The following is a 14,871-nucleotide window of genomic DNA, read 5'->3' on the forward strand; positions in this document are numbered from 1 at the left end:
TTAAAGTGACCACATGTACCGGTTTGATCGCTTTTAATGCCCTTGTCGAGGTGTTCCGAAAAGGTGAGTAAAACGTCTCATTTGTACCGGTCTTGAAATTGCCACCCCAAACCTCTTGGAGCAGCAATTTGAAAACTGGAACATATGAGACGTTTTAGTCCCCAACTGTGGCCCGGCTTCCACTACTACCTCCTCCGCTGCAGGATGCTGGGCCCGCCCGGAAGTCAGTCCTAACTTCCGCACCCGCCTGTTTTTTTTTTCTTGGTGGGGGAGGTGTGTGTGTTCTTCCTGATGAGAGGTTTGGTTTTTATTTTGTGGTGGGGGAGGTGTGGTGTTTTTCTTGGTGTGGGCAGGAGGTGTGTTTGTATGGTTATAGGTGCAGGGAAGACGTGTGCGTGATTCTTAATGAACCACATTAATTTCGGGTCCGGGGTCCCTCTGCTTCACAGATTACAGGACCCGGTATGGGATGCCGGTATCTCCTATGCATTTAAAAGTCCCGGTCACGTGATGCAGGAGATTTAAACATTGCAGGGGGATACCGGCATCCCATACCGGGGACTGTAACTCAGGAAACAGGGTATCCCCGGGGCTGAAATCAATGCAGTTCAGCTCCAGAGACCCCCTGCTCCTGCACACTAGTATTCAAATTTAAATAAAAACACTACGATCGCCTGTGAGAGCAGGGAGAGGCGGCTCTCTCTGTGCAGCTGTCTATGCAGCTCTTACAGACTGCGGCCAGATCATGCAGGGAGAACTTTGGGAGAGGCTGAGATCACATTGCTGCTATGCCGAGTGGTATTGGCATTTCCCTACCTCACGGTTTGTGATGGTTTCAGATTCTTTCTGAATACCGTGATAACACAAATGACAAACCGTTCAGTGGGAACATGCCACATCGTTATCGAAGTTACTAGAATAGGCCCCGATGTGTTTGGACAGGAGCGAAACCACACGGGAAAATGCACTCCCTGTACGAGTTTGGCAAGTAATTGAAGCTTTATGAATGGCGAACTTGCCAAATCGTTCGGAAAGTGCCCAAAAACCTCTGAGTTTCTCATCGAAGTTTATAGATTAGGCCCCATAGTGCTAAAGAGAAGTGGGATATTTTGGGTAAAGGATATGAGTTTGAAGGAACGAGAGAGATACAGTATAGAGCCTATTATAGACTGATAGATTTAGAGCTACAGATGCAGCGGCCGTTATTCGAACATTTACCTGGGTAAATCCTGCATTAGGCCGCGTCGTGTTGCGAGATGTTCTGTTGCAGACATAATGGCCCATTGGATTAACACAGCAGGGTCCCTGCAGTGTGAGTCCTACCAGGGTCTGCCTGTCTGTAAGAGACGCGCAGTAAGAGGACTGAATCAGTCACTCTAACTGCACGCCTTTCACAGGCGATCGCGGGGGTTTTATTTAATTTTAAACATTACAGTAATATAGCCGGGGGTCTCCAGAGCTGAACCGCATTGATTTCAGGTCTGGGACCCCTGCTGCCCGAGATACAGGCCCCGTTATGGGGTGCCGGTATCTCATATGCATGGAAATGTCCCGATCACGTGACGCGAGACATTTCCATGCATAGGAGATACCGGCACCCATAACGGGGCCTGTATCTAGGAAATTTGGTACCATTTCATATGTTTGCCAAGCTTCAATAAACACTTAATTTTTTGGTCATCCCGTTCTACCTTTGTATTGCTGTGCACTGGCATTTCTTCTCACCGTGGGAACCACTCTACTCTGCTATCAGCGCATGGGAGCACGCACAGCGGGGGCTTCGTCCAACGAGACCATGAGTTAAAACACTTTACACATTATGGTGCATTGAAGCTTATGCCAGTGGGATCTTATGCGTATTTGAACCCTAAGAGCCGATTGAAGTGGGAGCTCTGAGTTGCACACCAGCGCAGCATCAGGCTTCCTAGATTCATTCGGACATCAGGACAAGTTAAAACTCACAGTGCTCTAATTGATATGGACAGGTCATGATATATATACATAATCAATACTCCTGCTGAATGTACAAGCGATCTGTACCTCTTTAATTCGGTTCACTCTGCTGGGGGTAAATTTTTGAGCACCGGACCAGGAAGTATTAACCCCTCCAATCTGCCCTGGTTAGACCCTCAATTAAATGTTCAATATTATTTTTAACACAAGATCCCCATACTTACCTCTCACCACCTTCATTGTGAAACCCATAAGTGCTTCATGCTAGGATAATAAACTCCTGCAATCCACAGAGCACGAGCATACCGCAGGAGCATACCGCAGGAGCATACCGCAGGAGCATACCGCAGGAGCATACCTTAGAACAGCGGTGTGCAAACTGGGGGTCGCAAGTTTTTTTTTTTTTGGTGCAGGCGTTTGCAGAGATCCCACACTCTTTCCCAAGGCATTTAAATGAAATGCCGGGTGACCGCGCGAGGCCTCTGTAACCTCCTACTTACCGGGATTCTGCCGGCTTTAGGACGCGTGACCATGGCAACGCGGCATCAAATGATGCCACGGGGTCATGTGATGTCACGGTTGCCCTGGTAACGTGACGTCAAATAACGACTCTGCAGCGTCTTTTGATGCTGTGCGAGGTAAGGAGGGGGGCAGCCAACGGAGGTAAGGCAGGAGGGGAGGGGGCGCCGCAAAAAAAGTTTGCGCGCCCCTGCCTTAGGAGCATATCTTAGGACAGGGGAGCGCAATCTTTTTTCCATGCGCCCCCTGCCGGTTCCCCTCTCTGTGCCCCCCCTGCCCACCTCTTAACTCAGCTCCGCCGTCTGGGCGGTGTGACGCCGCTGCATCATTTGACTTCGCGTTGCCATGGCGACGTCTCCAGGAGCCGTCTGAGCCAAGGTAAGTGCAGTTTACAGAGGTCTTCGCCGCTTCCCCGGCATATAATTTAAGTGCCTTCAAGAAGCACGGGGGGCCTTTGTAAACCCCGCGCTTCCCGCCGACAATCTCACGCCCAACCTTAGGAGCAGTCAGCAGGAGCAGGCAGACCATTCAATAGTTTAAGTGAATCTGACAAAGTAAAGCAGACCATTACACAAGTCCCCCATAAATTACATATGCACTGCTCACACATTTTCTTTCAATGATAAATAACCGAATAATATTTAGGAAACAGAAACGTAATAGTTTTGTACACTTTTATTAAAAGCAATTAACATCATAATATTAATAATCACTAATAATAAAAAATAAGTGAATGATTTGGCGAATGACCCTGGTTTAAGTACTTCTGTTACAAGATGTGCATTATTTCCAACAAAATCAAATAATAATGCAGTTTGTAGATCACAGATCTGGGATTCATGGTTTTTTTTTTTTTTACATTTTGGCTAAGAGACTTAGACCATATTTACTAAGCAATGCTGCTCTATAAGACACCTTAAGGTTTATTCACTTATCTGGCTCTGGAAGATGTCTCGCGGATTAGCGCTGCCTAGACATATGGGCCTGAATCCTTACCATGATATGGAAGATGGCAACGCATTGCTTAGGAATGCGCTACTGCAGTAACGTTAAATCAAAACACTGATATAGTTAATGGCACTAACAGTGCAACCAGCAGACACATTTCCTGTACATAAAGGCTATACATTGGGATTTAAGCCTGCGGTTCCTGTTTAAGACCATTTGTCATCGAGAAAACCAACATGCTTGTAGAATATACTTCAAAGTATGATGCTGGGTATCACTTCTTCTAATTAAAGTGTTCTAAACAAATATTAGTGATTAAATGATCTTCAAAAATACCTTCTCCACTTTCCCATTACATAACTGCCCATGATTACCAATAGCGGAGGTTTTTTTTTGCAGGTTTGACTCTGTCACTAGTAAAAAGTCGAGTTCAGAGGACAGAGTGAACGTGAAAAATAGATGAAGACCCCAATTTGGGTCTGTATTTCTAGAGTTCTGAAAGGTCTCCAGTTTAAAGAAAAACTGAGCATTGAACCCCTAATATAACAAATTAACTGAGGTTAAATTCTATTAAACTCCTTATTCTGGTTCCCAAAGCAGTAACCTGCTCTCCCCAACATAAGTCCAAGCCTTTGTTTTGGAAACTAATATCCTACCAGGTTCATGGGGATTGACGAAGTCAATGAAAAAATGTGAATAGGCTAATTTCTTAAATCAAACTATGTTTTTATAATGAGAAGTACATTTGTTTGATAAAATTATTTTGTTGGCTGGACATTTTAAATTCAACTCTAGAACTTTTCGAAAGGTGTAATGTAGATACTAAGTTGAGATTCTAATAAATCATGTTTATTCGAAAATGATTGGTGTACTATACGCAAAGTAATCCCAAACCTAGCAAAAGATATGCTAGGTTTGATATTGCTTGCCCAGAAATGCGTCTGCAGTATTTTGGATGCCCCATGTTCCCCACATAGCTTTTGCCAAAGTGTTTTTAACAACACTGAGAAGATGTAGTTTTTAGGCTACATGACATTAAAGTGATCAGATTACAAACTAAGTATTATATATGGGGCCTAGTAGTTCCATGAGTCAACCAGCTACAAACTGCTTTATATTTAGAGTAACCTAAACTGAGAAATCGTCTCTAGATATCTTCTCAGGAAATTAAGATATGCAAAGAAGGGTGGGGGGCCGTGTTGGTCTTTCTTCCAAGTAGTATGACAGGATGGAGAGCAAGTAGGGGGTATGATACCTTTTATTGGACCAATAGTAGTTGATATGTTACAAGCTCTCAAACCTCTCAGGGTAGGTGTAAGACCTGATGAAGGACCCTGAGAGGATCGAAAGCTTGTAACATATCAACTACTTATTGGTCCAATAAAACGCATCAACCCTACTCCCCCTCCTCCTCTGTTACTTCATGAAACTAAAATATGTGAATCCATCTGCTTTGGTTGTTGCCATCAGATGCTCTGTTACTCATAGGCACACAATACACATGGGCGCTGAAGCATATCATGTAAGAAAATACAATGAATCAATGTGTTTTTAGTGCGCTGGCTACCCAAGGGTTTCACAGCAAGGATGTTATTTATTTGTTTTTTAGATCTACTTTGGTGGCTGTGAGAGGTGCACCTTGTACTAAAAAAACATGATTAACCAAGATAAAGTATCTATGCCAAATCTGTTTTAAATGTGTAAATCTATGAAATATACCTTATTTATCTTTATGCAGCGTTATGCAATCATGCTTCATTAAGGCAAACACATCACTTGAGTTTTCCATGTGTACATGTGTTGTTTGGTCTAAACATACTTAAAAAATGCTTTTGTAGTCAATCTGTTAATTTGTGTGCTGAAACAGTCAAGAACAGAAAGCAAAATCTTGTAATGTAGAGAATCATAAACCATTTCACCATGTCTTCTGCTTTTAGTGCCCAGCAGATGTCTTATAGCAGGGGTAGCTAACTACAGTCCTCATGGGCCACTAACAGGCCAGGTTCTAAGAATATCTCTGCTTCAGCACAGGTGGCTCAATCAGTGACTCAGTCAACAACCAAGTCACTGATTGAGCCACTTGTGCTGAAGCAGGGATATCTGGAAAACCTGACCTGTTGGTGGCCCTTGAGGACTGGAGTTGGCCACCCTTGGCTTACATGATTATCTCCATATTTTTCATATAAATGTATGACCGTTTTCTGCTTCAGATGATACTTTCTGCCACATTGTACAAGTGTGAGGAACAAATTACAAAGGAAAAAGCCTGTCTGCACAGACACGCATTATTAGAGGCACTCACTTGTTACGCATTTGTAAGCTGCAATGTGAAATATGTAAAAATAAAAAAAATCCACCTATAGAAAAATGGCAACAACTATGGAGATATAGGCATTGAAAAACATTTTTGCACAAAACACACGTTAGTCAATTGGTATCAAACAAATGAAGGCCAAAACCGTAAACAATTACAATGTAAGTAACAAAATGTACCATCCATTTGTGACTTAACAGAGTTTCGTGTTCTGATTTTATTGTAATGTACACTTCATGCCATACAAAATAGCAGTCCTTCCAAGCCTCTTCCACATGGCAGGAAAAGTAACACCTCTGAGATTCCGCTACTTTTGGGAGTAGGTTTTTGTCTAGCTCAAAATTGTTTTCGAGCTGCAGGTCTATTACAGTAGATGCTGACGACACTGCAGAAACACTTCACAGTACCAAAGAGAAAGGAGGCAAAGAACTCAACATAGATAATCACTGACCAAAGGTGGGCAACCTTTGAAGAGCCCCCCCTACCTGCTTTCACAAAACATATATTGGAGAAGTAAATATCAACACTTGGCATCCTTTAATTTTGAATTTAACGTTCATTTTGAGGAAAGAAATAAAACGATAAAAAAGCTTAGTATAAATAATAGTTATAAGGATTCCTTTTCTACGTAAGGACATGGGTAAACATAAAAAAACAGTTTATCAACAGACAAATGTACATACTTCTCTTTAAAACACATGGCATGCCCAGAAGACTTTTGGGTTTGGAATGTAGCACTGCAGCAGGTAATTACACAGCCCCCTAAATACCACAAAAAGCATTTGGTTTTCCTCTGTTGAATTCCAGATGAGTGTGTTCAGCCTCTGGAACTGGAATATCGGATGAACATGAGAGGGTAGGAAAGTGAATAATATTAATCATATATATATACTTTTTTTTTTATACAGGTCCTTGAACAGCAGTTGGCTATAATGTTAGAGAAGAACGCAAGGCTAGGAGTAACGAGTGTGTTGTTGCCATTATGAAAAGCAGTGTGGAGGGACCAAGAGGGCATCCAGAAGAATTGCCGGTTGAGATATGTTCACTTGAAGATTTCCCCACAATGTTGTTTTTCCCAAGTGATTGCTAGAAGAGACAGAACAAAAATTAGATATCAAAGAGGGGGGCTTACATTGTAACATGACGCCTATAAATTGGTGAAACCAATATGCTTCTAACAAAGATGGCAGATATAATGAGGTCCTCAGGATAGCTCTTAGCCTTAGCACATGATTAAATAAAAGGAATAATAATATTTGCACAATTATTGAACCAGATATTACCAAAACCTATAAGAAATATCTAGCAGTCGGCTTGTCATCCACACATGTGAAGTGGAGATCAGAATCAGTTGGGGTTTGGAATGGAATTGATTTAGTTTGGAGATGGTCTTTCTCCAACTTCCTCAAAATAAATATAAGGAGACTTTATTGACAAGTTGTTATTATAAACTATAACCAAATATTTCAATACAGGGAAGACATTGATACTTGTACTAAAAAACTGATTCAGAATAGCAGAAGCAAATATTAATCTAAGGACGTTATGATCCCTGAGTTAACATGGTATCCTCAAAACTAATTTTAGGCAAAAACAAAAGCCATCCTACGTCTCATTAGCATAGGTTTTATGTTATTGACGCATAACCATGCAATGTCCTCCAATAGTGTAATGTTATGCCAGTATTCGTGTTTCTAGTTCTTCAAAATAGGACTTTTGCTTAAGTTGACAGGGAGAGGAGAGGGAAATATTGCCGGAAATAATGCTATGTTATTTAAATTATGCCTAACTGTTGTGTTACACCAAGACACTACCAAATGCATTGTTCCCTGTCTGAGTAGGAGTAACACCAAGTTTAGGTACAGCTTAAATCAGGGGTGCTCAACTCCAGTCTTCAAGCCCCCCAACAGGCTAGGTTTTCAGGATATCCCTGCTTCAGCATAGGTGGCTCAATCAGTCCCTGCTTCAGCACAGGTGGCGCAATCAGAGGCTCAGTCTTCCATTGAGCCACCTGAGGTGAAGATGGGATATCCTGAAATTCTGACCTGTTGGCAGGGTTAAGGACTGGAGTTGATCACCCCTGGATTAAATAACCTAACGTTAAATGAACCGAGTTACCCTTAACAGACTTTAGTGGATATGTCATTATAATGCCTCATTTGCAAATCATTTGCATGTCATCATCACTAAAGTCAATTATAGTTAACATGGTACTCTTTAAGGGAGAAAGAAATGACTTAACAATATGTTATTGTCCTTTTCAGATGCACCATTAGTCTCAATGTGACAATAAGTCAGGTTAATACCATGTGAAGTGACTTAATTAAGCTTTGTGGAGTTGGGCCACAGAGAGCGAGACAGATACACTATTAGATAGGGAAAGGGTAATTGCCTAGTAGCTACGGTAAAATATGTGGGGGGTGGGGGGGCACTGTCATAGAAAATATAATGTTACCCAAGTACATAATGAAAAGAAAACTACAAATGCCTTTTTGCCACCTCTGTACAAATAAATGGCCATGAGGCTCCTAGGGGCAATGAACATACAAAAGTAGAGTTTAATTTAAGAACATAACCAGACAAGAGCCTGCCATGCATCTTTCTACCCTTAAATCCAGAGGTGGATAACTCCAGTTCTCAAAGGCCACCAATAGGTCAGGTTTTAAAGATATCCCTGCTTCAGCACAGGTGGCGCAATCATTGACTGTGCCACCTGTGCTGAAGCAGGGATATCCTTAAAACCTGACTTGTTGGAATATTATGTAAGGTATTTGAAATGCTGCTGTGAGGATAACCTCTGTCTCCTCTTGCTCAGTCTCTGCTGGCTCCCAATTACACTTTGCATTCACTACAAAATTCTCTTCCGATATTTCAGCTTTAATCTCTTGCTATAGCTCTCCTCTACCACTTGGGTCATTACAGCTCTCTCATGCCTGTAACCTTCTTCCCATGCTGCACCCCTCTCGTAACGTTCGCCCGGCACCTTCTCTCTATCTTCAAAACCCAAATGAAAACTCACGTGTCCAATAAAGCATTTGCTCAGTAAAATAAAATATGCTCTTATACACTGTAGCCAAAGTACTCAAATTTACTCATAGCTCTTTGGGCGCTGGGACTCCTTTCTCCCATTTGCATTTATGTCTTGATGCACTTATCCCATCTATAGTACAGTATATTTCCTGTATTCTCACTGTTTTGTTGTAAAAATTGTAAACCCTTTTGTAGCTGGCTGGCGCTATAAAAAAACAAACATATTTGTATATTAAATTTAAGCACATAGCAAAGAAAACTCTTACCTCAGCAAGACAAAGTTGTTCGTCTACAGAATTATTTGACTTCCGTTTCTGTGCCTAAAAAATTTAAATAAAATGCACCAATTTAGATGTGTGTTTCTTGTTTTGATCACACGAAGACACATGCCAACAGCAGTTGTTAACAGCCATAGAATACCTTTTTTTAATGACATGTTCCTTAGGAGATATAAAAAGCATTACTTGGTAACGGATTTTCATTTTAGCTATTGAAATTAATTACATAGCAAGACACAAAGAATACGCTAGCATGATTAGTTCTATTAATTAGCTGGAACAGTCTGTTGACAGCTCATTATATCTACTGGCTAATATATCGATGTACTGAATTTTTTTAAAAGATATATTTGTTGTTGGAGTAAAAAGTAGTGCAAAGTTCTAGAAGCTGACTTGGTCATGGAGAACTGAATATTTATTACGAGGCGTGATTATTTTTAGTGGTACTACAGGTGCGTTCTTTAAAGAAATAATGGTATGTAGCAAACGTTTTAAAATGGTACAGCTCTTTTGTACACATGAAACTGGTAACTTGAAGCACAATGCGAGTTTATGTTCATTTAATTTGGACAATGCATATACGCCTCCGGGAACATTTTTGCCAAAACACATGTTGATTAAGTGCTTATAGTAGCAGAAGCTTTGGTCTATCTTATTGGACTAAGTGCCAAGATTGCCCCCATTCAAACTCTGAAGACACAAGGAAGTAGCCCAATTTTGGGAACATGTTATATTACTGTATATGATATTATTATTGTATATACAGCGCTATGTTCATTCTCACTATTGCATTATTCGAGCTCAGATTATGATCACTCTAATGTGTTATATGGCTCCAAAAAAACATACAGAACACCTACAAGCTCAAATTGAACCTCCAAAATACCCACAACATATCTGCCGTGAAGTTTGGCTCAAGGGCTTACAACAATTTGGCCAAAATGTTAAACTAAAAGACCATTTTATTTATTAGTTATTTATACATGTATATTTAGGCACTGTACCGTATATAAGTTTTTCTGGATGTGCACTGAGCTTTGTCTGTGTTTTATGTTATGTCTCTGGTTTTAAATATGGCTCCAAACACGTATTTTGCTTGTTCTACATTATTATTGTATAAGACAAAGATCAGCTTGATTGATACATTATTTTAACCAACCTGTTTCAAGGCAATTTTGCTTTGGCAATATTGGAGTTGAATGAATAGAGCCCATACATAATCTATACTCTCTATATACTCTACTGTCTATACACTCTTAATTTGCCCCTCTAGTTACCCTCTTGCATGTCTTGCTATGATCTGTAATTACTGAATCTCCCCTCTAACTCCCATCAGTTTTGTTTATGTCTGTACTAAACATCTCTTGTAATTGTACTGACCCACGGAGACTCCCTCACTAACACCCTGTATATTACATTTTGTATTTATTATTTTTCATTTGTACAATTATCAGCCTATAAAAGAACAAGCTGCATATTGCCTATGCAATGAAACATTTAAGAGCATGTTCTAAAATATGAGAAAAATTACCATAAAGTGCATTCACATTTACATAATTTTTTACAGGAAGCCATAAAGTTGGGTTACAATTACTTCTCTTTTATAAAACACATTACCATATTCTAAAAGTTACTGTAGCTTTACATGGTTTTATTTTTCTTGTTTAAGTATCTAACTATATAAAGTATGTAACTATATTAGTTACTAATGCACTGCTGCACTGATAGCATTATGAACAGTATTAATTTCCTAAACATAAACAGTCATTTAGTGAATTCAGCCTTTAAACTTGAATACAGCCTCAAATCACGGGAAAAAAGATTTTCCCGTCAAAATGCATGTTTTGGTCCAGAACTGTGAACTTTTATACACATCAGTCAGTATCCTCAGGACAATGTGAGTAATATGACAATGCTTACATGAGATAGAGAGATAATACGGTTGATACCCTAACACGCAGTTAATATAGACCTTCCAAGACTTTAAATGGGATAAACAAATTATAGTAGATAATAAAATGCTGAGATACAGTACGAGTGAATATGATATAACCATGGGTTTAAGTGGCATGGAAAAGTCCTCCTGTAATAGGCAATTATATGCCTGCTTGTAACCACACATAGAAACATAGAATTTAATGGCAGATACAACCCACGTGCCCATTTTCCTATCTGTTGTAAAAATTCAGACCCTATTTTATCCCTGATTTTCTTCCCTATTTAAGATAACTCTATCATGTATCCCAAGCATGTTTGAATTCCCGTACTTTATTAGCCCCTTACCATGTCTGCTGGGTGGCTATTCCCCAAATCCACAGCCTTTCAGTGAAGTACTTCCTCACATTTCCTCTTAGCCTGCCACCCTCCAGCTTCAGGGAATGGCATCTAATACTAGCCATAAATGGATGATCAAATATGGAGGCTGAGAAAGTATGTCCCCATAAAAAAACAATTACACTTGCCAATCAGTGACTACAGTATATCTGACACTTTGGTATGAATGGTCAAACCAAATTATGAAGGGCCTGGATGTATTGCTTTACATTGGTATGATTTTTTTCAATATAACCATGTATTTGTCATCATAACTCTGTGCCCAGGACATACATGAAAATGAGAGGTAACTCAATTTATTACTTCCTGGTAAAACATTTTATACATAAAATAAATAAATATCCCCTTTTTAATACAAATGTTAATCTGGACTTTGCTGACTAGGACAAGGAAAAGGTGGAATCCATATTTCAGGACATACCATCTGTATCCTCCTCCCATCCTACACATCTTCCTAACTCTCCTCCTGCCTTCCTTGACTCTTTATCTGCTGTCACAGAGGAGGATGTGTCATTGCTGATCTCCTCTTCTCCCTCTACTACTTGCCCTCTTGACCCCAATCCCTCCCATCTCCTAAATCCTCTTGCTCCTACTATAATCCCTAGGCTCACACACATTTTTAACTCCTCCCTCTACTCTGGTACCTTTCCCTCTTCCTTCAAACATGCAGCAGTCATACCATTACTCAAAAACAGCAAGCTTGACCCTACCTGTCTTTCTAACTATCGACCTGTCTCCCTCCTGCCTTTTGCCTCTAAACTCCGTGAATGTCTTGTATTCTGTGGGTGGGGTGGGGGGAGAAGTGCGCTACATGTACAGGTGCGCCGACGAGTATTCTAAAACTTGCATTAAACTTGCCTTGGAAAATCTGGGGCTATCCCCAACAAGATCCAGGTACATGCTGCAAACATTTCAGTGACATTTCTGCAGACAGACTAATGGCCCATCAGATTAACACAGCAGCGGCCCTGGCAGTCCCATTCAATTTGAATGGGACTGCCAGGGACCCCCACTGTTAATCTGATGGGCCATTAGTCTGTCTGCAGAAATGTCACTGAAATGTTGTAGCATGTACCCAGCATGTACCCAGCATGTACCTGGGTCTTGTTGGTGATTGCCCCATATTTGTTTTAGAATACTTGTCGGCACTACAGTATGTACATTAATGGCGCTATATAAATAAAGACATACATACATACAATCTGCAAAACTTTGTTATTGAGGTTTGCAATATTTGAGATGCACTAAATAATTGTGCATTTGTATGATCCTGGTTCTGTTCAGAGATCTTCTGAAATACGTTTGCTTCCTTCCTTAGTTAAGCAAAACAGTACATCTATGTATATACTGTATGTCTCCATAGTTCTTTACTGTGAAAAGTATGTTCGCAAACATAATTTGCAATACAATCCAAAGTAGTGAGTAATGGCTGAAGTGGGATATTCTGACTTTAATTTACTGCTCCCACAAACCATTATTGCCAGCCATAACTCAATCCCTGTGTCCTTTATAATTAAATCCCAAATGGAACAGTCTACAATTGTAAGATCATGGAAAGGAACTGGTACATTCTTAACATCAAATACTTCCTGGGTATTAGTCTGGGATAGGTTTTCTTAATAGATGGGTGCCCTCCAACATGTGGTTAATAGCTACTCCTTCTTGCATTAAATACTGAAAATGTCAGAGAACAATTTGGAAAACAATGTGACTTCTGGATATACAGTACTAAAAAGAAAATAGTGTTTAAAAGTCCAGTTTCCAAAAGATGTCGTATAAATCCCGTGTGACACTTATATTGGCCTCATTATGTCATTTATTATTGATAGACCTATAGCCTGATCACCTGGTACAAAAGAGTTCATCAATAGCATAGTTTTATGTTTTACATTCAACCTGTTTACTTCGGGTGAATGAGTTGCTTTATGTTATTTAAGTATGTTTGTATAAGCATCCCATACGCGGAGCGTGATGGTAATAATAATGTAAAAATCCGCAAAACACGAATCGCCCTTTATGGGATTGATCCGCTGAAATCCACGGACCAAATGACCCGACCGCTGCGGATCAAAATTCGCCAAAAGAAATTGCCCATCTCAACTAAACATACAATGCACTGGAAATCCTCCCAGGGGAGGTGTAGATGCCGCACAGCCGTGGAGCAAGAACTTAGATCCTAAAGAGGATCCGTTTGCACTTTGTCTCATTAAAGTTTTTTATGAATCACTGATCAGCCTTCTCTGAAGTTCTTGCTCCACGGCTGTGCGGCATCTACACCTCCCCTGGGAGGATTTCCAGTACTCCAGTGCCTGCTGCCTGCACGCCGGGCTGCGTCTGGTGCACCTGCGTCCCCCTGCTACACCCGGATACACCGGCACTGCCGTCGGTCAGGTGACCACCCACCGCGATCGAGCGGATGTAGGGTTGGCGGCAGAAGAAAGTGCTGGCGGGCTGAGAGGATCAAGTCGTCAAGACACATTGCTAGCAGAGGGACATGCAGCATTTCCATACCGGAGGATAGACCAGCCACTTCTCTACATCCCCCAGCTGTAAGTTATCTACTTCTATGTTTTCTCTAACTTTATTGTGCTTATGGTTAGCCAGTTGCAGAGATTTACATTTGTGAAGATTACACTGGGGGACTGTGGCGCTCGTTACCAACATTAACTGTTATTCAAGCACCAGTTCACAGCTGCAGCCATGCTTTCTGAGCGCCTGGTGGGTTAACTTGCTGTTTACCCGTTTCACAAACATACAAAGCAGAAGGAAGTTTCCGTTTACCAAGCTACATGAAATACTTATAATAATCAGATTTATGTAAAAGGTACTAGTCATTCAGATTTAACTCTTTAAATATGCCCTTGCTATTTGAATTACTTTGTTCCTTAAGGTATCGCAATGTTAAATAGAAGATACAGTAATACAATAGCAGCTGGTTTGTTTGTTTATGTCAGACATACAGTAGAACACAAGTATGATATAAAAAGACAAATCTTGAGAAAGGTCTACTGTGTTGAACCGAAATGTTGCATTAATAAATATTAACCACTTTATTATTATTATTATTATTACTAATACTCTTTTTACTTCATTCTGGTTTGTCTCTGTCATACATAAAACAAAAATATATTGTATAAAAAGACAAAATAGGCACATTTTATAAACTTTGATAAATAGGACCAATTTATTACAATTAATGTGCAATAAAACATGACCAATAAGAATAGCAAACTGGTAAAAGCTAATATGAGATGTGACCCTGGCCTTCATACAGAATGTGAGGATACAAACATGCTTTATTTGCTATAACATTGTTCCTCCGAAACCCCATCTTGGCGCTTAATACTTCAGCTTGTTATAAAAATAATGCCAAAAACAGGTCAATGTTACTGCTGTGAAAAGTTTCTTTGTGGCTTAGTTCCCAATTAATGTCTCTATTTTTCACATGACTTAGTACAAGTCATAAGAGATATATGTCAAAAGCCCATTAGCTTG

General features: G+C 40.2%; 1 protein-coding gene across 2 annotated transcripts in view; it reads right to left on the reverse strand.

Annotated features, from left to right (window-relative positions):
• Positions 1-3,132: 3,132 nt before the first annotated feature.
• GFRA1 (GDNF family receptor alpha 1) overlaps positions 3,133-14,871 on the reverse strand; it is a 122,528-nt gene continuing 110,789 nt past the window's right edge. For both annotated transcript variants that reach the window (XM_075611991.1, XM_075611990.1), the window contains exons 8-9: positions 9,031-9,084; positions 3,133-6,820 (exon numbers count right to left, since the gene is read on the reverse strand). In XM_075611991.1, the coding sequence (XP_075468106.1) occupies positions 6,662-6,820; positions 9,031-9,084 (213 nt within the window). In that variant the 3' untranslated portion in view covers positions 3,133-6,661. The remainder of the gene's footprint in view (positions 6,821-9,030; positions 9,085-14,871) is intronic.

The sequence above is a fragment of the Ascaphus truei genome, chromosome 8 (assembly GCF_040206685.1).
Source record: "Ascaphus truei isolate aAscTru1 chromosome 8, aAscTru1.hap1, whole genome shotgun sequence".
In the NCBI taxonomy this organism is placed as follows: Eukaryota; Metazoa; Chordata; class Amphibia; order Anura; family Ascaphidae; genus Ascaphus; species Ascaphus truei.